Source organism: Lepidochelys kempii, chromosome 1 (genome assembly GCF_965140285.1).
Source record: "Lepidochelys kempii isolate rLepKem1 chromosome 1, rLepKem1.hap1, whole genome shotgun sequence".
NCBI classification, from domain to species: domain Eukaryota; kingdom Metazoa; phylum Chordata; order Testudines; family Cheloniidae; genus Lepidochelys; species Lepidochelys kempii.
Window position 1 is genome coordinate 317,290,640 of NC_136380.1, and position 26,473 is coordinate 317,317,112.

The 26,473-nt window shown below is 44.3% G+C and overlaps 1 protein-coding gene across 6 annotated transcripts; it reads left to right on the top strand.

Moving 5' to 3' along the window:
- Positions 1-42: 42 nt before the first annotated feature.
- ALG12 (ALG12 alpha-1,6-mannosyltransferase) lies at positions 43-25,016 on the top strand. Of its 6 annotated transcripts, none has more exons than XM_073328322.2 (11): positions 45-259; positions 6,669-6,739; positions 12,168-12,372; positions 12,553-12,685; positions 13,644-13,817; positions 15,203-15,397; positions 16,556-16,659; positions 18,309-18,532; positions 20,031-20,200; positions 20,403-20,478; positions 24,223-25,016. In XM_073328322.2, exons 3-11 carry the CDS (start codon positions 12,202-12,204, stop codon positions 24,452-24,454), a joined length of 1,479 nt encoding a protein of 492 aa, XP_073184423.2. In that variant the 5' UTR covers positions 45-259; positions 6,669-6,739; positions 12,168-12,201; the 3' UTR covers positions 24,455-25,016. The 6 variants fall into 6 exon arrangements, with proteins under 6 accessions (XP_073184426.2, XP_073184423.2, XP_073184421.2 ...); XM_073328323.2 differs by lacking the exon at positions 45-259 and adding an exon at positions 275-626; XM_073328320.2 differs by lacking the exon at positions 6,669-6,739.
- Positions 25,017-26,473: the final 1,457 nt, after the last annotated feature.

The following is a 26,473-nucleotide window of genomic DNA, read 5'->3' on the forward strand; positions in this document are numbered from 1 at the left end:
CGCAGGAGAAAGAGCAAGGGGCGGGGCCGGCTGCACGCTCAGCGGCCATTTTGAGTCCGGGCAGCCGGGAGCCAGGCAGCGACCTCGTACCTGGCGCCCATTTCTGTTAGAAGCTGCGCGTCCAGGGGCTCCTATGCCTGCTGTGGGTGCTTTGCCCGAATCCACCATGGCCGCCTGGAGCCTCTTGTACGGTCAGGTGATCTGAGGCGGTCACCTGCGCCCTGTGGGAGGCGGCCACGTGGCTGACGGGCTGTAGCTGGTGAGTTCAGGCGGCTGCGGAGGCAGGTTGGCCCCTGGCTGCTAGGGGTGGAGTGTAAGGGGCGGCTGGCCAGCCTGCAACCCCTTCCACACCTCAGTCTTCTCCCCCGGGGGTCCCCCCTCACGCGGGGCGCCGGCGCCTCCAGGGGAGGCGGGAGGGGACTCAGGGAGGATGAGGGGGATTCGTTTGACTTGTCCTATCCACGCGTGACCGGCCTTCGCGTGACCGTGTGGCAGGCACGTCGCTGTGGGACACTGCGCGAGCCCCGCCGACTCCCCTCCCCACAGCGCTGTGCCGTGGACTGAGCGGAGCTGCCCGGCTCGCGAGGCGCCCACGGGGAGAGCTGGGGCTGCCCAGTGGAAGCAGGGTGAGGTTTTCACTAATGCGTGGAAGAGGCCAGGGCTCCCCTACGACAGCACTGGCTGCTGGAGGAATGCACACACCGGGATAATAATGTGCAGGGAGGGGGGCCCATCTGGACATGTCTCACCCCTGCCAGCTGGGAGAGCGACTGAACTGGGTCATGGAGGAGAGTGTAGGGAATCTAAGCTAAAGGCAGGGCCGGTGCAAGGATATTTTGCGCCCTAGGCGAAACTTCCACCTTCGAGCCCCCGCCTCCTACCACCGCACATTGGTTCATTGAGGGGCAAATCCCCACAAGCCTTTACAGACCCTAGGGGCCAGCCATGCCCAGGGGCTGCTCCCCATACCAGGTTTCTCCCTCCCCACCCGCTGAACCCCCCTGCACAGCCCCCCCACGAGCCCTCCCCACCCCACCCCGGCGGCCCCAACCCCGAGTCCACTCACTGGCTTTGCCGGGCTTGGGCCGCTGCAGCAGCTCGGCAGGGAGGAGCCGCCTTCCGGAGGCACTGGAGAGCCAGAGCATCCCGCTTGTGGTGGCGGCGAGCCCTAGCCATGGAGGAGCCGGCGCAGCCAGTGATGAGCTGGAGCCGGTTGGCTGCAACCAGTTGTTAAATTTAGAAGCCCTTTTAGAACTGCTTGTTCTGTGAGGGAGGGCTTCTAAATTTAACAACCGGCCAAAAGTGGCGCCTTAGGCACCAACTCCATGGGGAGCACCCAAGGGGAAAATTTGGTGGGTGCAGAGCACCCACTGGCAGCCCCCCCCAGCCTCATCTTACCTCCGCTCCACCTCCTCCCTTGAATGCACCGCCCTGTTCTGCTTCTCCGCCCCTCCCTAGGCTTTCTGCGAATTAGCTGTTCGCATGGGAAGCTGGGGCGGGCTGAGAAGCAAGTGGAGGTTTCGCACTCAGGCCCAGGGAGGCAGAGGTGAGCTGGGGCGGGGGGGAACGGACATGAGGAGGGTCGCCCACGCCGCAGCGGGTAACCCGGGGGGGCGCTCAGGGAACTGCTCTCGGCCCAGCTAACCTCCGCCACCCTGGCTCTGAGCGTGAAGCCGCCACTTGCTTCTCAGCCCTCCCAGGCTTGCTGCCGAACAGCCGATTCACAGGATGCGGGGGGGGGGGAGAAACAGAGTGGGGCGGCGCGTTCAGGGGAGGCGGTGCAGCGGAGGTGAGGTGAGGTTAGCTGGGGCCGGGTGTGGGGTGGGGAGCTGCCGGTGGGTGCTCTGCACCCACCAAATTTTCCCCATGGGTGCTCCAGCCCCAGAGTATCCACGGAGTCGGCGCCTAAGGTGCCACTTTTGATGTGATCAGTGGGGGGAGTGGCCGCTCCCCCTTCTTCCCCCCTAGCTAGGCTACCCTGCCCCTAGGAGCCAGAGGGACCTGCTGGATGCTTCCTGGGAGCTGCCCCAGGTAAGCACCGCCAGAACTCCCCACCTCGCCCACCGGCAGGTCCCTCTGGCTCTTAGGGGTGGGGTGGGCATCCGCTTCGGTGGCCCACAAGACCCTCCTGCCCGGTTCTGGGGGCAGTCAGGGGGGTGGATGGGGTAGGGGTTCCAGGAGGCAGGGGTGGGCAACGACCCCGTCGTGGGGTGAGGAGGGAACCGATTGTTAAGATTTTGGCAGTTCATCACTGGGCGCGGCACGGGGGTGCAGCAGCCCTGCAAAGGCGGTGGCGCAGCTGCCCCCCCACTCCTCCTGCCCAGGCCGCGGGCCGGCACCCCACTCCTCTGGGGGGCTCCTGCAGGCTGCAGCAGATGCATGAGGGCACCAGCCCCCATGCGCCCCCGGTTCCCCTCTCACCTAGGGTTACCATATTTCAACAACCAAAAAAGAGGACGGGGGGGAGAGCCCTGCCCTAGCCCCACCCCCATCCACTCCCTCCCACTTCCTACCCCCTGACTACCCCCCTCAGAACCCCCAACACCCCTCCACTGCTCCTTGTCCCCTGACTGCCCCCTCCTGATACCCCCACCCACCCTAACTGCCCCCCTAGGACTCTACCCCCTACCTGTCCCCTGACTGCCCCAACCCTTATCCACAGCCCCGTACCCAGACAGACCCCTGGAACTCCCATGCCACATCCAACCACTTCCCTCCCCCTGACATGCCCCCAGAACTCCCGACCCATCTAACCCCCCGCTACTCCCTGTCTGCTCCGAGTCTCCCTTCCCCCACCCCCCGAACTCCCGACTCATCCAACCTTCCCCCTGCTCCCTGACTGCCCCCTGGCTGGGACTCCCCTTACCATGCCCATGCCGGTCAGACACTGGCTCCACGTGGAGGCAGAACATGCTGCCCCGCGCACAGCCCCTCCCCCACAGAGTGCTGAGGCAGTGGGAGGGGCAGTGGCTCACACTCCCGGGAGCCGCAGAGCTCAAGTATGGTGACGGGGGATGCCTGGGGGCCGCCGCCCGTAAGCATCTGCTGTAGCCTGCAGGTGCCCCCGAGGAAGAGGGGGTGCTGGGCCGCAGCCTGGGCAGGAGGGGTGGGGGACGCGGCTACTACCCGCTAGTGGCGCCACCGCGTTTGCAGGGCTGCTGCCCCCCTGCGCCGCGCTGGCTCCTCCATGGCTGGGGCTCGCAGCCCCCACAAGCCAACACTCTGGCTCTCCAGTGCTTCCGGAAGGCAGCTCCTCCCTGCCGAGCCAGGGCACCGCTTTTTGGCACCCCTAACCATTTGGCACCCTAGGCAATCGTCTAGTTCACCTAGTGGTTGCACCAGCCCTGCGTTTAAAATTAAACCAGGGTAAAAATTTGACAAAAGTTTGTCTTTTGACAACATAGGTATAAATATTCACATCATGCATCTCATAGCGTTAAACTATAAACAGTGTATTTGTAATCATATTTCTGAAGCCATTCATTCTGTCAAACACCCTTCCTTTAAAGGAAAACTGCACTGATTGGCTCTAACACCTTCTGGAAAGCATTCCCAAAAGGTTATGAAATGACATAATAATCGTGGATTGTGTTAATGTTTATTAGAAATAACAAAATATTTCAGGATATTTTTTAGGGCTGTCAAGCGATTAAAAAAATTAGTCATGCAATTAATCGTGCTGTTAAACAATAACATGATACCGTTTATTTAAATTTTTTGATGTTTCCTACATCTTCAAATAAATTGATTTCTATTACAACACAGAATGCAAAATGTACAGTCTCACTTTATATTTATTTTGGTTGCAAATATTTGCAGTGTAAAAAACAAAAGAAATAGTATTTTTCAGTTCACCTAATACAAGTACTGTAGTGCAGTCTCTTTATCGGGAAAGTTGAACTTACAAATGTCGAATTATGTACAAAATATAAACTGCATTAAAAAACAAAACAATGTAAAACTTTAGAGCCTACAAGTCCACTCAGTCCTAATTCTTTTTCAGCCAATTGCTCAGACAAACAAGTTTGGTTACAATTTGCAGGAGATAATGCTGCCCGCTTCTTGTTTACAATGTCACCTGATAGAGAGAACAGGTGTTCTCATGGCACTATTGTAGCTGCGTCACAAGATATTTACGTGGCAGCTGCAAATGAAGATTCATATGTCCCTTCATGCTTCAACCACCGTTGCAGAGGACATGCGTCCATGCTGATGTCGGGTTCTGCTCGATAACTATCCAAAGCAGAGTGGACCAATGCATGTTAATTTTCATCATCTGAGTCAGATGCTGAAGGACATAAATCCACACCGTGTAGAAGTCAAGCACAGGAGTTTATTACTTAACAGCACTGACGGAGTGTCACCTTGCTTATTAGGCTCAGAGACACTGTCAATCAATTGATTACAATGGAATAAATGGATTTTCCATGGGCAGGGGAAAGTGACAGGGTAGGCAGTCCCACACCCCCAGATAGGTCTAGCAACAAGACATAATAGCACAGTAACCAATGGTCAAAGGTTACATAATGGTCTGCCCATGGTCTTAAATTGACAAATTAACATTTAACATTTAATTAGTACTTTAATAAATGTATTAGTATAAAATATATATATTGAATTCTGATTTGGAGTCCGTAGGAATGAAGTAGCTTCTTTGATTGTCCAATGGATACATATCCAAGGGTAAAAGCAAAGAAACAGTGAAAGTATATGGCAATAAAGTTTGTCTTTCAAGTTATTCATTTGTGTTTTAAGGCAGGCATTGGTCCCTGGGAAAGGGAGATGGGAGGAGGCCATATCTTATACTGAAATGCTTGAACCTTTCATAAACTCAAGGTTGGATGTGTGGGAAGAACATCTTCCTACAGAAGAAACTAACACAACAGAAACAGGGCTTTGTTCTATTTGCAACTTTGAATAAGGCACAATTATTGCCCCCAACATCTGGCGTTTTGCTGACCAGGCATATCTTAGCAAAAGCAAAGTTATCTTTGGTTATTCTACTTTCTCTTAACTAATCCCTATTTGCTAGGCCTCTGACCTCTTGACCAAACTCTGGACTTTGGGCCTGTACACAAATCCATATGCCAGGTTATTACATCAGCAATGGATTTTAACCCTTCAGTCCCTCCTCTTGACCTTAGGGGTTCCCTAACCCGCCAGGTCAAATATACCAATTTTAATTTACCCAGTCTATTTTGGAGTCGCTGGTAAAGCACCAATACCATCAGGAATGTCAGGTTAGACACTCCCCACATAACTTGACAAAATAGCACCCAGATCCATCCCCAGGGGACCTTATTACCTGAAAGCATGCTCCACAACTCGTCCCTCTCAGACTTTCATATTCTTAAACCTTGGGTTGAGTCCTGTAGCTATTTTTAGAAATCTCACATTGATACCTTCTTTGCATTTTGTCAAATCTGCTGATAAAGTGTTCTAAAAAAGAACATGCTGAGTCATCATCTGAGACTGCTATAACATGAAATATATGGCAGAATGCGGGTAAAACAGAACAGGAGTCATACAATTCTCCCCCAAGGAGTTCAGTCACACATTTAATTGACACATCATTTTTTTAATGAGCATCATCGGCATGGAAGCATGAAGGGGCATATGAACATTTAGCATAGCTGGCACATAAATATCTTGCAACGCTGGCTACAAAAGTGCCATGCGAATGGCTGTTCTTACTTTCATGTGAGATTGTTAATAAAAAGCCGGCAACAGTATTTCCTGTAAATGTAAACAAGCTTGTTTGTCTTAGCAACTGGCTGAACAAGAAGTAGGACTGAGTGGACTTGTAGGCTCTAAAGTTTTACATTGTTTTGTTTTTGAGTGAAGTTATGTAACAAAAAAACCTGCGTTTGTAAGTTACACTTTCACGATAAGGAGATTGCACTACAGTACTTGTATGAGGTGAATTGAAAAATACTATTTCTTTTATCATTTTTTACAGTGCAAATATTTGTAATAAAAGATAATATAAAGTGAGAACTGTACACCTTGTATTCTGTGTTGTAATACAAATCAATATATTTAAAAATATTTAATAAATTTCAATTGGTATTCTGTTGTTTAACAGTGCAGTTAATTGTGATTAAATTTTTGAGTTAATCGTGTGAGTTAACTGCGATTAATCAACAGCCCTAATATTTTGATAACCTGGTTACCACCATTTTCTATAGAAATCTTAAGTTTTCTCCTCAGATTTGCAGTCCAGAATTACAGCCTTCTTCCTTTGATTGCCCCGAACTCAAGAGATGTTAAAATCTAGAAAGACTACTATGATGTGCACTACATCACCTCACTTTGTAATGAAACCATCCCCTCCCTGAAGGAAAAAAAAAGCCTGGTATAGGCCTTCTAAGTTTAAAAATACTTTTAAGGCCACCTTCAAAACACATTGTCAAAGCAGCTGACACAGCTCAAGGAATTAAGGATTTGCCTTATTGTGGCAAATCCCAAAGGGATGTACCTTCCTTGCAGCCTCCTAATTCTGAACGCACTTAGAGTCAAATAAAAAAGAAAAGAAAATCTTTTTGTTAAAATTTTAATGTTGCAAAACCAAGCACTCAAAAGTTAAGATTGTATAGGCAGTCCTAACTCAGGTCACTGATGGGTATGCAATCTTTAATTACATGATCACTGTCTATTTTTTTCTACAGGACCTCTGCTCCCATCCAGTGCATTGTGGACAGTGCTTTGAGTAGAAATCAAGGTTACGTAGTGAATGAAGGTCTGTAGGACCACTGACTCATTTGTTTTAGAAGTTGGAAGGCTTGTAGTGAATAAGGCAGGGGACTGCAGGAAGAGAAAGGATGGTCTCATGGTTAAGGCAGTTGAACAGAACCCTGGATAATTTGATTCTCTCCCTGCCTCTGCCACAGAGCTCCTATGTGATGCCAGGCAGGTCACTTAAAGCAAACTTTTCAAAGGTAGTCACTAATTGTGTGTTCCTCATTGTTTTTGGTGTCCTGTGGGAAAAAAAAGTAGTGTATGATCAGTAATTAAAGGCTGTATTATAATGCACATGCATCCGGGGGGGGGGGAGGGGGGATTTAGGATTCATAAGCAATCTTAATACTGGCATTTCCTAACTTTTAAGTGCTTAAGTTTGCAACTTTTGACACAACTATGGTAAAAGAATGTTAATTTCTTAAGTTTTAAACAAACCTTACCTTAGTTCCTCCTGTGCCTATGACACATCGGGCTGTCCAGTTCCTCCATTCATTACAGTCACTCACTAGCTGTGGTACTTCTCCTCAAGTGATGCCAGCGCATTCAGTATCCTCTGTCACTGTCTTCTGCCAGTTCTTCCTTGGTCTTCTTTGCTTTCTCTTTCCTCCCTTGGGTACTCTTGGTTAGCTTGTCTCCTATCTTTCAGAGCTGTGTCTATCTGGCTCTTCCTGAGATGTCTTTCACTATTCTATAGAGCTACTTGAAATCTCCCCTCTGTGCTGTTATTGCTGCCTTATAGTCTTCTCCTGAACCCAGGCAATTCTATCTTATCTGCATCTGTTCTTTAATTTTTAAATTTTTTTTTTATCCTTTTCTCTGTATCTTGCATCCACCTCTAAGAGTTCTGCCTGTGAATTGCACTGTTCCTTTTTGGCCTTCAGAGCTTTTAGCTCATCAGTTGCTTCCCATGTTCCAGATGTAATCCAGGCATCTTTCTTCTGCCCCCTTCGCTGGCCTGCTACTTTCTCTGTTGTCTCAACTACCATCTTCTTCCAGTTTGGCCATGTGTCTTCCAGACTTTCATCAGTCTGGTCCTGTAAAACAGTAGAACAGTTAAGTGCAATCTGGAAATTGATCTTTGTTTTTTTGTCCTGGAACTTCTTTATTGCTATAACATTCTTGTTTCCATTTTTGTGGGGTTTTTGAGTCTAAGTTGTAATGTGGCCATTCAAAGATAATGATCTGAGCCAACATCTGCTTCTCTGCTGACTTTGACATCCCTCCAGGAAGTTGCCCATCTCTTAGATATACACACATGGTCTGTCTGTTTGATAGTTGCATTCTCTGATGATCTGAGTGTGAGCTTTTGAATTCTCTTCTGCTGGAAGAGGTTTTTATGGTTTCTGTGCCACAGAGATTCAAGAGCCATTCACCATTATCAGTTTGGATGCCTGCCACTGCTGTGCCCATTACTTCTTTCCATCCAGTACAGGTGTTGCTGATTTGTGCACTGAAGTTGCCTATCATTAGCTTGATGTCATGAATAGGCATGTCATCCGATACTTGGTGCAGCTTGCAGATGGTGGGAGACCCTGGTGATGCCCAGTTATCTATGCTGCGTGGCTTATACACAGGTTCCAGTTTCCTAATCCTTGCAAAGGGGGACCCTACCCTTTGTGGGCTTTCTTAAATTTCTTCTGATGGGGGATCAAAATGAAAATTAAATGTCTCAGCAGTACACCCGAGAATATCTTCTTCACTGACCCAACTCACAGGGAAAAAGGCAGACAATACCATCTTATTGCAGGACAGTCTACTTAGCAGTTTTTGACAAGTTCGTCTGGCTGGGCTACTGAAATCAGGATCACTCTGTCAGGCTTACCCTGAGAGTTCACTGTACTCCCCCTAGAACTGGGGATGGATATCTCCTGGATGGGAGTTCCCCTTGTGTCTTCAGGAGTTGTTCCAGCAGTTTTCTGTTCAGGATGATCTTACCCCCACAGCTGCTTGCAGTTTCCTCCTTTTTATTGGCCTCCTCCTTATCATTCAGGATTGACAGGGGTGGCGAGGGAGGGGGGGGGTTAATCCTGCACATAGGGTGTGCCTTCCTTATCAGTGTGGGGCAGAGGTGGGCAAACTATGGCCCGCAGGCCACATCCGGCCTACGGGACCGTCCTGCCTGGCCCCTGAGCTCCTGGCATGGGAGGCTCGTCCCCGGCCCCTCCCCCACTGTTCCCCTCCCCCGCAGCCTCAGCTCACTGCGCCACCCACCGCCACCCACCGGTGCAATGCTCTGGGCGACGGGGCTGCGAGCTCCTGGGGCAGCGCAGCTGCAGAGCCTGGCCTGACCCAGTGCTTTGTGCTGCATGGCGTGGCTGCTTGTCCTGGTGCAGCCGCGCCACCAGCCAGCGGTGCTCTGGGCAACGCAGTAAGGGGGCAGGGAGCAGGGGGGTTGCATAGAGGGCAGGAGAGTTCGGGGGGTGGTCAGAGATGTGGTCAGGGATGTGGATAGGGGTCGGTGCAGTCAGAGGGCAGGGAACAGGGGGGTTGAATGAGGGCAGGAGTCCCAGGGGGCAGTCAGGAAGGAGAGGAGGGGTTGGATGGGGTGGCGGGGGGCAGTCAGGGGCTGGGCTTCCGGGGGTGGTCAGGGGACAGGGAGCAGGGGTGGGGGATGGAGCAGGAGTCCTGGGCGGGGGCGGGGGGGGGAGTCAGGAAGGAGAGTGGAGGTTGGATGGAGTGGTAGAGGGCAATTAGGGGCGGGGGGGGTCCAGGGGCGATCAGGGAGAAGGGGTGGTTGGATGGGGCAGGGAAGTTCTGGGGGGGCAGCCAGGAAGGAGGGGGAGTTGGATGGGGTGCGGGGGCAGTTAGGGGCGGGAGTCTGGGGGCTGTCAGGGAGAAGGGGTGGTTGGATGGGGCAGGGGTACCTGGGGGGCAGTCAGAAAGGAGGGGGGATTGGATGGGGCGGTGGGGGCAGTTAGGGGCGGGAGTCTGGGGGCGTTAAGGGGATAGAGAGCAGGGGGGCCGTCAGGGAGCAGGGGTCCCTGGGGGGCCATCAGGGAACAGGGTGGGTTGGATGGGGCAGGAGTCCTGGGAGGGCCGTCAGGGGGCGAGAAGCATAGGATAGGGGGCGGGGGCCGGGCCATACCTGGCTGTTTGGGGAGGCACAGCCTCCCTTAACTGGCCCTCTGTACAATTTCAGAAACCCAATGAGGCCCTCAGGCCAAAAAGTTTGCCCGTCCCTGGTGTGGGGTCTATACAGCCCACCACACACCTGCTCATAGAATGAGTACTTTTCGCTGCCACCTGCTGTGTTTGTTTGTGCATACTTCGATTATTGTACATTTGCTATGTTTTATTTATAGTCTAGCTTTTGTTAATCTGTTGTTCACTGGCTCACAAACCACAGGGTCTTCACTGTGATGTTATCCAGCATAATTTATACACCTCTTTTGTGCATTCATCTTCCTGAATATAACATTGTAGCTCCAGACACTATCTTGCCACTCCCTGGCCATCTTGTCTCACTGACACTGTGTTCACATGGTACTTTTTCATTTCTTGTGTGACCTGTGCCAACTTTCCTGTACTATATAAAGTATATACATGCCTATTCGGGTTACAGATTTGGTTATGAGGATTCAATATCTTGAGATCTCAGCTTTCTTTTGGCTTTCACTGATAACTCTCATACGTGGGTTTTGACCTCCATCTCTACTTACTCAAATTTCTGTTGGACTGAATTGTTTCAGTTGCGTTAAGGTTTTACCTGAATGGGTAGCAAACCTAACTGCAGAACCCTCCTTTTTTACCCAGGCTTCGGACTGGCATTGTTGCTTATATTTGGCAGTGCCAAAAGTTACAAACCAAGAAAAATGGAAAAAAATTCCTTTTTGTAAAACCAAACTGACGTCTGGATGTATTATCAACGGTGTTGGAACCTTTAGTTTTCCAGTACAGACCTCTGGGGGTAACACAGTAATTGGTAGTAGGTTGTCATTCTCTCCATGGGCCAAACAGTAGAGGTAGATGAGACACATACTTTGCCAGTGGGTTTCACAGGTATTTGCTGACAGCAGGGGAATGGTGAGCCTCAAGAATCCTGGGATCAACTTTAGGTTCTCAAGGTGTACATATTCTAGTAGTTACAGACCATTATACCTCTGATCCCTTCTATTTCTGCCCTTCGTTCTGTCTGGTCCCTGTCCCAGTCTTCCTTTTGGCTTGTGTGTTGGTCTCCCCTCTGCTCTTCACCCTTCTACATTCCAGTTAAGTTACCTCCTTCTCTATACTGCCTGGGTGCTATCGGGGTGGGGGGGGGGAGGGCATTGAGAGCACATAATAGAGAGACTCCTTGCTCACAGTTCCAGTGTATGGTACCACAGTGGCCCATGGCAACCAGGGGGAGCAATTACAAAGAAAATTGTGCTCAGCACTCACATTCCGAGTGTCATCACCAACAGTGTAGTCCTAAACTGCCGTGTCTCCGCACCAGCCTGATCCTTTAACCCCGCCTCATGCTGCTCTAACTCTGCCCCCACTCTGTAAGGGGTGGTGCACTGAGCCAGAACACCATGCTGGTGCATTCCAGTTCCACTACGCCACTGTTCCTCAGTTGCGCTGTGGGGATGGAACATATGCAGCCTAGCCAGCATGTAGAATGTGTTTGGGGGGAGGAACATGATGTCTGCCGACAGAATTTGCAGAGAATTTAACTATCACCCTCTAACATCTCCCTACTGAGCATGGGTGAATTATGATTTTTAGAGCTGCATAACTTGGTAAATTTGGGTGGATTTTCATGGGAACAGCAAAAGGCACATTCCTGGCACCAGGATGAGCTTCAGTTGTAAGAATTTTTTAAACATGGGGAAAATATATTGTTTTGCCCAAAGTTTGTTCTTGTAAACATCTGGACTGTTTTTACGGAAACTGCCTCAGAAATCAGCTGGTCTCTGTCACCAACAGAAGTTGGTCCAATAAAAGATATGACCTCACCCACCTTGTCTCTCTAATATCCTAGGACCGACATGGCTACAACAACACTGCATACAATTATTAAAGTCAGGCTATTTCACACCACAGGGAGGGGCAAGTTACAAAGATATGGGACCCGCACAGAAAACACTGTGCCACCAGCTCCTTCTCTTTTATGTTTGTGGTGGCAGTATGCTATGTGGAGAGAGGTTGTCTTTTACGGTAAAGCATAAGACATTAAGGCTTTATAGAGTAAAGCCAAAACCTTAAACTTCAGGCAGTCAGTGCAAATCATGGAACACTGGCTGAGTATGCTCTTGGCAAGATACTTCACTTTGTTAGTATATATGAAAACCTGATTGATTACTTGATCTGTTAGTCATGCAGTAGGCTACATGTACAGTAGCATTGTCTTTCCCTTCATATTTTATTAAAATGCATTAGTCTCTCCTTTTCCCTTTGTAGGCACGTTGTCATGATGTTAATATAATTTCATTTTTCCCCTCTGTCAGTTTTGATCTCTTTAATAGACGATATGTGGATTTCATGTCCAGCATGGCTGAGAAGAGGAGCTCAAGTGGACAATCACTCCTGCTGTTGCTGATCATTGCTGTGGCCTTTGCATATTTAACTGTCTGTCCATTTACAAAAGTGGAGGAGAGCTTCAACCTCCAAGCCATCCATGACATTGTGTACCACAGACTGGACTTGGAGAAGGTGAATAGGAAAGAGGACATTATTATTTATGGTCTGTCCAAGATAACCCACCTCTCTCTTGACCAGCACAAATGCAACATGAAGCATAAGAGCATTATTTGTCTAGTTCTGCTACATTCATCTGTTCTTAGACATTATTTCTAGCTTGCCTGTCACACTGAGCCTTTCTTTTCTTTGCAGTACGACCATCATGAGTTTCCTGGAGTTGTCCCAAGAACGTTTCTTGGACCAGTCTTTATTGCTGCGCTTTCCAGCCCAGCTATATTCGTGCTGTCTAGCTTGCAAATGTCCAAGTTTTACTCACAACTGATAGGTATGAACTTTAAATCAGGTCTGAAAGGAGATCTTGAATAGTGATGTATTCTGCAGTACTGGTCTGTAACACTGTTCTAAGGTATAGGATTTTGGATCAATGCTGGAGAATATGGTAGTATGTTTATTTTACAAATGAACTTGCAAGACTTGAGTTATTTAACTTAATGCTAACTTAAAAGTTCCACCATCCTTTTTTTACCAGGTAACCAACACAAAGAAAGTTATACTAAAGTAACAGAGTTCTAACAGAAAACTGAGGGGATGGTGGAAGGGAATTCAGAATTCACATCCAAGTTTTTATGGACACAATGTGTTTTATTTAGACATACTATTATCTACCGGTAGTCTGGTGGGTCTGTCTAACTGCTTGGGGACAAAACAGTCAGCCACGCCTACACACATACACACACACACCCTGAGGGCTGGGGACCAGGGAAGTGTTTGTCTCTCCTGGCTCTCCTTCTCTGACAGAGCTGGCTATTCACTTATATCTTCCTGCTGGGAATCAGCACCAATCATTGGCTGCTTCTTAGCTGGATTTGGTCATTCTCAGCACCTGTCTTCTGGGCTTCTCCTTTGGCCAGGGCTTGCTGCTCCTTGGCTCCGCAGGCCCTTAAAGGGGCAGACCACCCTGCTACACCACCCCACGTAACATCATTCAGAGAACTCAGCCCCTGCGATACTGAGTCACAACCAAACAAGGATGGATTGCACTGAAAACACTACCTTGGATACTTTATTCTTTTAAGTCTGATCTAAAATATTGTATTGTAACATAATTTGCCTGTTTCTTTATACACTCCTTACCCCATCTTTTAAATATTGCACTGCTTAATATTTTCTTTGTATTTGTGCAATAGTAATTTAATATTTCTTAACATTCCTCTTTGTTGTTGCCTACATCAATAAGCAACCTGACATTGCTTTCTTATCTTAATTTTTTTTCTTCACAAAAGTCCGAGGAAGTCTGGGGCTTAGTGTGATTTATGCACTATGGAAGTTAAAGAAAGAAGTCAGAAAGCAGTTTGGATCAACTGTATCGACGATCTTCTGTCTAATAACTGTTACTCAGTTTCATCTAATGTTTTATTGCACTCGAACACTTCCCAATATGTTCGCACTTCCTGTTGGTAAGCATTTATTTTGAGGATGTCATATACATTTTGAAATTATTTCTAATGTTATTGATAGTGAGTGCACATGGACAAATAAATGTAGTCAGACCAAGTTAATGTATATATGCTTGATGGCTGGACTGTGTGGCAAGGAGACTGGAGAACTGTGGTTGTATGTTTTATAGCATATGTGTTAAAATAATTCGCTAAACTGAAGTTGTATTAAAGCTGAATATATAGGGAGTTTACCTAGTAGTGACTTTGATTAGGTAGAGATTTGACTACATTTATTTTATTTATGAAACACGTGGCCATTGCACAGCCTCTGGACATTCTTACGATTTAAAAATCTATAGTAAAGGTAAAGCTAGTCTGTGCAGGAGACAGAGCTACCTCAGAGGACAGTCTGAGACTATGCAATGAACTCCCTTCCGAAATAAGGACCGTCAGAAACCTCACCACCTCCCTCTCTAAGTGCAATATGCTCTTCTTTGACCTGATCTAAACGCATCTGAAAAATAAAAAATCCCCCAAACCAGAAGATTCCACTGCACACACAGTTCTCCCCCTGGAGAGAGGATGGGAGAAACAACCAGTCACATTGGCAGATATTAGTTGTGTCCCTTAATGCACTACTGGAAGGTACTCAGATGAGGGCAGTATAAGAACCTATATAGAACAGAATAAAAACACATTGAATCATCAAGTGACTGTTGCACAGCGATAACCTTTTCAAAGCACTGTACAAGGTATTGAGACTACTAAAATACTTTTCTACTATTACTCTTTCATATAAGCAATTGCTGTAATTTCCACATGGATGCTTTGTGATCGCGACTGGTGCTCAATATGATCTTTGTTAGGATGTGGCCAACACTATGAAAAAAACTAGAGAACCCATAGTATATAGAGATGTGACACATGTGCAACTAGCCACCCAAATGTGTTCATATTTTTTTGTTCTTAGGAGACGCAGGGTACATTTTCTTCTTGATGCTTGGATCTGAGTGCCATTAGCATTAATGCAAGGTACACACAGGTCATGAGAATAACAAGCACACTGGCTGTCACAGAATAAATTATAATAGTAATAACCATACCACTTAGATTCAGAAAAGCTTTCAGTACCAGGTCACAAGTAGAGTTGTTCATGTCACTCATTAAATATACTCCCGGGGGAGGGATTCCAGACTCTTTCCTTTGTGATACACCTGTTCCTAGTTAGCTAGGGCATCAAACTAGAGTACTTTACAAAGGGCCCTATTCTGCATACCTTTCTCTGGCAAAGCTTTGCTGCAGTAGGAATACTGAATAGGGCCCAAAATAGAGGAGATACTTGAATTAAAAAAAACCTTAAAGATGTCCGGTGGTTAATACAGTGTTTTTATATCTTTTTACAGTTCTCTTGGCACTTACATCTTGGATACAGCAAAAGCACGGACCATTTATTTGGTTCTCAGCACTGGCAATTATTGTCTTCAGATCAGAGCTCTGTATCTTCTTGGGCCTCATGCTTCTGGTGACATTATTAAGTAAAAGAATCCCCATTTTAAAGATGCTTTCCCATGCTGTTGCTGCTGGCGTTGTTTGGTTGGGTAAGTGCTCCTTTTTTTCATTGAATTTAATATCTACTATTTCCTCTTTTTTCTAAGGTCTTCTTTTATTTAAAAATATGCCTGCAGTAAAACTTACTCAATAAAAAGTGAAAATTAAGAATAAATTTCCTCTGTTTTCACCACAAGAAAGCTAATGTATTCATTAAACTGGTGAAATTTTACTCTGGGAGAAATGCAGGATATTTAGCAAAAACCTTAGGACCATATTGTCTTCTACACAGAAAGAACTTGTGTAGGGGCTGGAAAATGCTGCATGTTTCAACTAGCAACGTTTCCTAGAGTGCACTATTATGGTAAGATGAGATGGAGTTTCCCACTCCCAATGTTCAGGGGGGTTGGCCATTATTACCATCAAATGGCCTGAGATCTGCACCCTGAGTAGCGAACTCAGACCGGGAATGAGATGTAATGTGATGTGACACAAGATGATATTGAGGAAGATGGAAGGAGGGAGGTTTACACAAATCAGGTTCTAGGGATACTTGAGTTGCCTGGTACATGCTATGTTCCCATCTTTTATTATTTCATTTCTTTAACTTTAATAGATTAGGTGTTGGTCACTGCAGAAAAACTGTGAAATCGCCTGGGTCTCAAGCCATCTGTGGAGGCCTGGAGCATATGTAGACCCACTGAGCCTCCTCATGGACAACACGACTCTCTTAAAAAGCATGCTCTCAGAGTCTGCCTGATGGTGGTTGCATCAATACATTTGCTATTTATGGGCAGGGGGGAGGGTGTTACAACATTGAGAGGAGAAGCAGTGGAAGATAATTCTGAGCACATCAGCATTCACTTACTCCGGCACTGTGAGGTGGAGGATGCTAACAGAGAGAAGCCACTCCCTGCTTCACATCCTTCCTGATCGACAGTCCAGACTATTGTTCACACTGGACATAGAGCAAGACCACAGTATGAGTCTCTCTCTAATAGTGCCTGTGATTTCTACAATGAAATGCAAACTGTGCAATTACCTGTCACATTTCTATGTCAGCACAAGACCCAGAGCATGATCTGGCTCCCATTGGTTTAACTGGCATTAGATCAGGCTCATAGGGTGTCCCAGTCTATGTTCATCTCTTAGGCAAATGTTCAGCTTGGATAAGCTCCTCAGTCTTAGATATTTTTTTTTTCTTCTAGGACTAACAGTTGCTGTGGACTCCGTATTTTGGAGGCAGCTTCTATGGCCGGAGGGGAAAGTGCTTTGGTATAATACAGTTTTAAATAAAAGTTCAAACTGGGGAGTATCCTTTAAATATATATAGGAAAATAAGGACATGGCCTTATGTCAGCTAAGCCAAATATTTGTACTGATTTATTCATGGGACTCAGCTGTGACATGATTGAAATGTTTGGCATCAATGACAGAATTCAGTTGAAATTTACCTTGTGGGGTCCAGTTCCAAGACATACCTCTCTCCTGTCCTCCTCTTGGTGCCTGCTCCTGCCCCATTAAAGTCAAAGGAAGTTTTTCCATTGACTTCCAGGGGCACAGGATCAAGCTCCTTGTGCAATCCTGCATTGTCCTTCAGTCTCTTCACTGCCTTATCGTTCACTCTTCTCTCCCTCTTGGTTGTGAATTCCACTGTCCTCCCTATCACCAAGGCCTTGGTGCTGCATCTACAGTGGCAAAAACAGAATTCATCGTTCCCCATTAGTGCAGTGGTGGCAACAGCGGTTGCAGCTGTAATACAGGCAGTGGCTAAGAGTAGGGTTAGATGATCCAGTTGCAAAAATGTCTGAATCCCATCTACGCTGTAGCTTCTGCTGCTGGTGGCACCAGTGGAACAACCCGGATGTATATATATTTTAAGGGTTCAACTTTTCCTATGTAGTCACAGCCTTGGTGCTATATTCAACTCACCACCACCCCTGGCAGTTATTCCTTTACAAAACCTCTACAATTTGCCCTTTCCTTTTTGTATTTACTGCTAAGGGCCCGATTTCAAAATCACCCCTTGACTCCTCCTCTCTTACCTCATTGCCTCTAACCTTGAAAAGAGAAGAGGGCTTTTCATGAGAGTGCATTTTATCTCTCTGTCCCCTTGAATCCAGCTCCCTTTTTCGGCAACAGTTTGACTTGCTACCCACTTCTTAATTCTCTTTGTCTAACTGTTTAACATTCCCAGCATAGTGTTTGCAATAGGAAGAGAGTGGGAAAAGACCAGTGGATCACCGACTGCAATTGCAAGGGCAGCTGAGCACAAAGGGTGAGGGAGAAGGGAAGCTGTAAAGTCCAGGAAACTTTAAAAAAAAGAAAAAAGATGTTTTCAAATTACCAAATTAATGTTTTTCCCAGTACCCTTCCTTTCTTCTCTTATTTTTCTTATAATCCTTAAAAAAAGACTTTAAATTCAGGATCCCTGTTGTAATTGCATTTAGCTGTGTATTTGTGCACAGTGGTTCATTAATATATGCCTATATGCTGCTTTATAGGTTTTTGTACCATGTTCATTGTCTTGATAACTGAATGCTTGAGGGGAATGAAGGCCCATAGCATTTCCAAGGATATATTAATGGACCACTGAAACATGCCTTCATTTGCTTATTTCTTTACATGGAAGCTGGTAAAAAAAAAAATCAAGTTCCTCAACATTTTGGGAAAAAAACGTTTCTACAACATTTTTCATTACCCTTTTTTTTCCTATTTTTCAACCAGCTCTGTAGATGACTGCAAAACTTAAGTGAAGAAAACAAAATCTTCAGAAATGACTAAACTGTCTTATTTAGAAGTTCAATATATGAGTAATTTGGAACAATGTGATAGCTGTAAACTAAATAAATTTATTGCATACTTAAAAAAGTTTTGCAGAACATCTGAAAGGATAAAGTTACTTTAACCCAAACATTTGCTGATAACAATAACATCCTTAACTCCCTTTTCATCTTAAAGACTTCTCCTTTCTTGTGGTATTTCTATTCAGCCCTGCCTCGTGCTTTGGGATGCAGCATTATATTTGTGCCTCTAGGTGCAGCAGACAAAAGGACTCGGGTATTAATTCTACCAGCGCTGGGTTTTATTTTTTTGTATTCTTTTCTCCCACATAAAGAGCTGCGGTTTATCATATACACTTTCCCCGTCTTCAACATAGGGGCTGCCAAAGGTTGTACACGAATGTAAGTTCAGAGTAATGCTTCTTGAACAGATTATTCTCAGTTCAAACTTGATAGTAGCTTACAAGATGCTGGTCAGTTCTTTTATCGCTTAGAGGAGAAAGAGATTAAATGTAATGTGCTAGCCAAAGGAGTGCACGTACGCAGGTGGTGATTGAGCCAGATTCTATACCTGAACTGCTGTGGCCAGCAGTGGCAGCACAGGTTGCAAGTTGGCTGCCCTATACTAGCTCAGCACAAAGCTCTGAAGGTTCTCCATAGCAAGAGTCACAGTGGGGTGCATGAGGATTGGACTATGGGGCATGGGCCACTCTTTTATGAGCATGCTTCTTCTAACCTAGCAATGCCCCAGGAACATGTTATTTGGGCACCCAGCAGGAGTAAGGTGGGGGGCAGGGCTGTGCTTTGGGTTGCTTGCTGCCAGCCGAAAATGGAAGTAGTTTAGCACAATGGTTCTCAACCTGCTGTCCATGGACCCCTGGGGGTCTGCGGACTATGTTTAAGGGGTCCGCAAAAGACTTGGACTGAAAACTGATGGAACAGAATTCAGCTATATATACAGGCAATAGATCTCTATACATGTCCGCACCTCCATTCAAAATTTCCAAAGGGTTCTGCACCTCCATTCGAAAATTTGTAGGGGTCCGCAAATGAAAAAAGTTTGAGAGCCACTAGCACTCTCTTTGCAATACATATGTGCACCTGTTTGGGAAAGGTTTGTTACAGTTCCAGAATTTGGCCCATAGTCCTAGCCTTATAACCAGATAGTTAAAAGTTTATTTATTAAATAAGTCATCAGTTAAGGCCAGAACTGTTACAACACTATAAATAAAGTGGGATCGCTATTGTCTGACTATCATTAAAATGATTTATTAGAAATCTTATTGTATATGCTGTATAAATACAGGTTTTTGTTCTCCTTGATGAATGTGTGACTCCAATTAATGAAATTTATAAGTAGATATCTGCAGCAAGTTGTACCCCAGCGTAGTGGTATAATTCAGTTAATTTCACCCACAAGAGAAAGGGGCACATTCCAGTGAATAGCTGTACTGTTTATTACTTTACTCAGGAAACTCCTTAGTGCTAATTAATTAGGTACATTTAACTATAATGTTTATCTTAAAGAACTAAATTAGTTGTTTAAATAAACAAATTAAAGTGAAATTCCAAAGTGCTTTTGAGAATTGTATGTTTATTTCTATAGCTAAAGGTTAAAAACACGGAAGTGTTAAAGTGTTATATTATGAATATTTTATTATTTGTTGTAATTGTAACTATTAATTTGTCATTCAAAATAATTCCTTTAGAATTAAGGGAAAGAAATACAGTGTTATAATTTTTTAGTTAATATAATAGAACTTGCAGTCATCCTCACTCTTGCTTTTGTCCAACAGTGAAACCTTTTATTTTTAAAATGTTCTGCCCCAATAACTACTTACAGAATGTAAAGGCAAGATCAACAGCGAATTTTCATTCTGGTTTTTTTACCCCTTAACAGTTTGCATAACTACAAAAAATCCTGGCTATATAAACTCGGATCGCTGTTGGTTATGACACATCTCCTAATTAATGCTGCTTATTCAGGAACATCGTTATATGTTTCACATTTCAACTACCCTGGAGGAGTTGCAATACAGAAATTACATGAGTTGCTGCCTTCAACAGCAGGTATGTAAAGTTGGTTTGAATGTTAAGTAGTGTTCATCTAACTTCAGTTTTGAGGATTCTTTGCTGTACATTTCTCATAAATACATTAGATATTGTTTATTTTGGAATATTTACACGTATCTTTATGGTCACATAGCTTATTCTTCACTTACAGGTGTACTGTAGTTACAAGCATTTTGAAATAGTATTGTTTTTGTTGTAGATGTCTCTGTCCATATTGATGTGGCTGCTGCACAGACTGGAGTTTCTCGATTTTTGGAAGTCAACTCGAATTGGAGGTATGCCATGAGCAAGTGGTTTTTGTCAAGACAGTAAACATTGTTTTTCCCTCTTGTGTGCATGCATGCTGGCAAACCGGATGGACACTGATTCTTACACAGTGTGTGTGTTAAGTCATGATCAGGGGCAATCAAATCTTCAGGGAATTTTGGTGAAGTCTGTAAGAATTCTCTACCAAACATGGAACGTCCGTGAAGCTTTTTGTTTTCTGTTTTTCTTGGCCCATTTATTGTTTAAGTACCAGAGATAATTTAAAGACACAAGAGGGAAAATCAAAAAATCTCTTAGCTTATTAAACTCAACTACCTTTGTTGTGACTGGATAAAAATGTGTCCTGGATAACCCTCAAAATCCATTTTTACTTCACTGGATCTTTCAAAACACGTTGTAGTAGTCCATCACTTTTCAACTGATGACAGTAGAGTGTATCCTAATTTATCCTAATTTTTAAGAACAGTGGCAAATATCTTAAATTGAAAAAATGTGACAAAATGTTCCGGTATTTGCATGTTCAAATATAGCCTTAGTTATGTGGAATATCCCTTCCACCATATAGAGTAGGGATCGGCAACCTTTGGCACGCAGCTCATAGGGAAATCCGCTGGCAGGCCGGGATGGTTTGTTTACCTGCAGCGTCCGCAGGTTCAGCTGATCGCAGCTCCCACTGGCCGCGGTTCACCGTTCCAGGCTAATGGGGGCTGCGGGAGTTGTAATTTAGTTCTTGAGGTGATCTGAGAACTCATGGTTTTTGGAGTCAGGGAGGAGGGAAAATGAGAAGGAAGAACCAATTAGCTTTTGTCAGGAGTGCAGAAGTTAGCCAGTTTGGCACCACTTATTGTTGCTACTTTTTCTCAATCTAATTACAATACTGAATATGTTAGTGGGGACATTTCCTCACAACTGTTCAACTCTCATGTCAGACTACTCTTCACATGTTGGAATCTGGAGGAAACTCTAAATCATGAACTGTCAGAAATAATTGTACAATGTCGTCGTCCCCCATGTGGTAAGACAGATATGGTAGCTAGAGTGCCCCAATTCTAGTTTATTCAGCAAGCTACTTTACTGAACGTACTTTGGACTATTTTACATTTTCTGTATATGATGCCTAATTTTGATGGCTTTTAACCAGTTTTTGCTTCCCATTGGTGGTGCAGCATAGAATGTGAGGCCGTAATGTGATGGAAAAAAGAAAGTAATAGCATTTTGTCACTCTGACAGATGTTCCGTGGTCTTGCAGCCTGATATGGAGGGGCAGTTTGTCACTCACTGTTATCTTTGCTCATCAGAAAGGTGCATCAAGGAAAGGCTGATTCATCATAAGGATCAACATAAGAGAGGTCAAGGATAAACAGCAGCTGACGATCATACACACAGGCACCAGGTTCTCATCACACAGCACAATAATGCAAAGAATCAGGGTAGTACCAGACCTTCCCTCTGGCATGAGGAAGCAAGAGCCCTGCAGATGGGTAGAAAATAATTTGCTGTCTTCACAGACTGTACACATAAAGGGATAATCAGATTTATGGATGGAGTGGCTAAGCAGACTAATGATTCATCAGGATAACTGCAGTGTATAACTAGAAGTGTTTTGAAGTGGCATGCCCAGATATTCTATTTGCCCCAAGACAAATGCAGGAATTCCATTATCTGCCTTCAAAGAGCGACTGTAGATTCTAAAACTGGATGGGTCTATAATCTTGTTTGCCTTTCCTCCATTAGCATGAACTCTTTGAAACAGGATGAAAGGTGCTGTATGAGCATAAGGTATTATTTTAAAATACTGTAATAATATTCAGGAAAGCTTGCATCCTAATGATAGCTCCTTTACTAGCCCAGAGGGAGACTATGGGATTGGAACTGGCAAGGCTGTTGGCCAGATGTCACGTTCTCTCCACCAGCCTGACCAGATGTGCCATCTCAAATGGTAGCTGGATCTGATAGTCCTTAAACTGCTTAGTCCCAAAAAGGTGGTTTCTTAGGAGAGACGATAAATATGTAGTTTGCATACATTAGTGTACCATTACACAGTATATTTACAGGCTTCTTGAGATTCTGCGGAATGTGCTTCATGCTGTGGCACCATCTTTGAAATTAGTGTTCTTAATGGGATTTTGCTGGAATGAAGGTTCTGTTTCTATTAACTTTTGTTATCCTTGTCCCTCTTGACTTCTCCATCACTGTGAGTTGCATCTCAGAGGTGAATACTGAGGGACAAGCAGTTGCTAGAGGACAAATGTATTTCCTGTCAGTTTTTCTCATCAGCTCAATGTTCATTAATTTGATTCAGCCTCAGCAAAGATGAGGCTGGTTATTTCATGTCAAAACTAACTTAGATTGATCAGAGCTGAGTTTTAGTGTTAAAGAGTTTTGGAAGCTTTTGTTCTGGAATTAAGGCCCTTCCTCTTGCTGGCAACTTTAGAGTAACCTTCGGATCCCACCAGGGAAGAAATTGCTTAGATGTGAAGGATTGGTGGACATACAAGTTGAAATGTAAGGAAGTTTCTTCATTCCGTCTTCCTTGCCCCATTGTTGCAAGGTATAGAAGTGGGAACTCTAATTACAGAAGGGAAGCAAATTGATAACTTAAACATAACTTTAGAAATTAGCTAAAAGGATTTATCTTTATGAATCATTTATGTACAATGGAAAATATACACATATAATGTGAAAATATAAATATTTCTTATCTTCCCACTATGTGGAACCTAATGCAACATGGTACATAGTCTCATGAAGGCTATGATTTAACCTGACTCATTTACTTAAGAAAATAGCATTCCCTTAGAGCTATTATATTTTCATGGGCATGCTATGTTTCTATCTATCCCCCTTTAATGTATTTATCTTCCCAATAGCCCTGTGCAGTTGGGCTGTCATCTCTGTTTTACAGATGGGGAACTGAGGGACGAAGCAACAAGTGGCCAGATGGCCAAAGGTATTTAGGTGTCTAAAGATGCAGATAGGTGCCTACATACTGCCTAACTCCTGTTGATTTCACTGAGAGTTAGGTATCTAAATGTCTTTGAAGATCTGGGCCCTAGTGTAATTTACAGAAGTATCTTGGCAGGTTAGGCATTTTGCATGCATAGGCATTTCTATAAACCATGCCAAGTACCGATCTGCATCTTCAGGCACCTAAGTACCTCTGTAACTCTGGTCCCACGGTCACACAGGAAGCCTGTGGCAGAGCAGGGAATGGAACCCAGGGACTCCCAAGTTCTACACTAGAGCCCTAACCAGTAGGAAATCCTACTTGTTTTATCGGTGGGGGGAGAAGAGATGATGACTCAGCACCATCATGATGTTGGACCCCCACTGCAACTGCCTGCCAGCAATGGGGGACTGCCCCTTCTGCAGCCTAATAAGTCAAACCCACATAATCAGATCCTAATGAAAGCCAGTCCACTCCCCCTCCCCTGCAAATCACAGGCCTCACAGTAAATCTTTTCTCCACAGCTTTCAAATAGAGGGGCAGAGAGGAAATATGCTATGAGCAGCTCACAGATCTCTATGGACTACCAAAGTAGCAGCAGGAAGAGTTGCTAATGCAATGTTTGACTTCCTTTGAACAGCACTTGTTTCTGTGGCTCACATAATGAAGTATGATGAGAATTAGACTGAGAATCTTTTTATTCCTTTTATGTTGTTTTTGATAGTACATGTCTGTGCAGATAACTAGCAGAAGTTTAGTATGTTCTGAAAAGAATGCAAATAAATCCACTGCATACTCCTTACAGGTATGATAAAAGGGAAGATGTTAAACCTGGGGACCAGATGATGATGTCTTATACACACATTCTAATGGAAATGGATCCCATTCAAGTATCTCGTTACAAGATGACCCATCGGCCACTTGCACATATATCAGGCATTGACAGAATTGGGTTGAACCTTACCACACTACCTCCTTTTACTTTAAGCTTAAAAACAAAATTAATACTGTTGGAAAAGCTTACTCGCTCTTCTTGACCATAAGGAAGTTTTCTGACATAACTTCACTGATGACTTGATAATCTCCAAAATAATTGCAATTTGCCTAACAATGCAATTCAGCAGCTATGGAAAAAATACAATCTTTGTACTGATTAACTTATTTACCTATACAGCTGTTTCTTACATAAATTACAGAAAGCTTTCTAATGTTATGTAAATCCAATCCACATCATGATTGAACTGTATATTGTATGTATCTTCTTTGAAACATTTTCAAGGTCAGCATTATTAAATAATTTGATTTTTTTTGGCCTGTTTACCAATGCAATATATACATGGTTTTTAAATGCCTGGTATGAAAAATATAATGGAGCAGGCGTATGCTATTCTGTGGTATTTAATCCTTGGGCATTACAGATGTACTGCTTGCTGGTTCTACTGTATAAATTGTGATTTTTTTTCCCACTAAATTGCTATGTGAAACTTTAATAATCTCATTTTGTATCATAGCAAAGCCACATTCATTGTAGCTTTGTCACTATATATAATTGTGCTTTGTAAGCTGTTAAATAATTAAAGTTACAAGAACCCATCTGAAGCACAATTGTACTTTTTGGCAAGCACCACCTTGAGACAGAGTTGGGAATTAGAAGAGGGTTCATCACATTTTTATATTGAACATGGAGAAAGGACAATTTAGATTTCAGAGAAAAATATTTAGGCTTTTGTTCAATAATCCTTCCTCCACAACCAAACTATCTTGACACGTAACAAAGACATGTACCTATAAAAACATTCATTTCTATAAATTTCAGAGAGTTAAGTTGTCCTGGAAGACTTTGCAAAGGGATAGGGCTAGAACATATTTAGGAGACAAATGTACTGTATAGTATAGGTTTGGTGATATGCCCTTGTGTTTAGAGATCATACTTTGAGACTGATTCACTCAGCTTTCACGCAGTTTAGACCATCAGCTTTCACACAGATACATGATCAAAATCAGCACTGGGAATCCACCCTTGGGAATCCATCACCTCTCACCAGTAATTCCTGCTAAGTAAACCTGCACAGTCTACTCAAATAAACAAGGGATGTGGTGTATCAATTTAAATCTTGTGACATCTTGTTTTCTTAACCATACTAGATCTGGTGTGGTGAGAGGTCCAGCAGCATATGAAAATTCAATGCCAGTGACAAGTATAAATGTGATGGAGTTTAGCAATCGAATATGTAAGTCTTCCTTATTGTCTGAAAATTGAAGACGAAAAATATTTTACTGAGCAAAAAGTTTCCCCACTGAAAAAGCAGCAGGTGCTCACCTTCCTATTCATGGAAGTGCATGTTTACAACTCTAGGATTTTGTTTTCTTTTGAAGCCCCCACGTAAGATTCAGTGCGCATGCATGGGAGGAACTGATAATATTGGGTGGAGCCTGCTCCACTGTGGCAGTTGAGGCTTTCTCCCGCAGTACTCTTGCAAGGCTGATTCTGCAAAACCTGTTAAACCAGTCTTTAGCCTCCCCTGAAATTGCCATTGGTGAAGTGCCATCTATTTGATTTTCCCTGTGGGAAAAAAAACTTATCTAATTCCCTCCAGAGCCATCCTAAACATCAAATATCATAAGAGGTATTGAAAAGAGTAAGTATGCAAGCATGTAAGTTTACAAAACACAAAGGAAAGTTTTGAGTGAGTTCATCTTTCCAGATCTCAAAGTTCAGATTTTTTTGGTCTTAAAAGTTTTGCAACACAGCTTCAAAGGCACCAGCATTTAGAAGAGAATCACCTGTTTTCTGGTGTATTGTTAAACAAAATAATCTAATTCCTAGTTTGCAAAAAACTCTCTCTTGACTTCAGTATATTCCCCCCCCCCCCCAAAATAAAGTTTTAATGAAGTAAAGATTAAGGGTGCAGTACCACAACGTGCCACTGAAACAAATAATTACCCTAACTACCACTGTAGAGAAGCAACTATATATTTTCAGATTGAAGTAGGAAGTATTGCACCATTTATTTAGTTGGGCTTAAGTCTTTGGTCCTTTGGATAGCTTTAAGTGA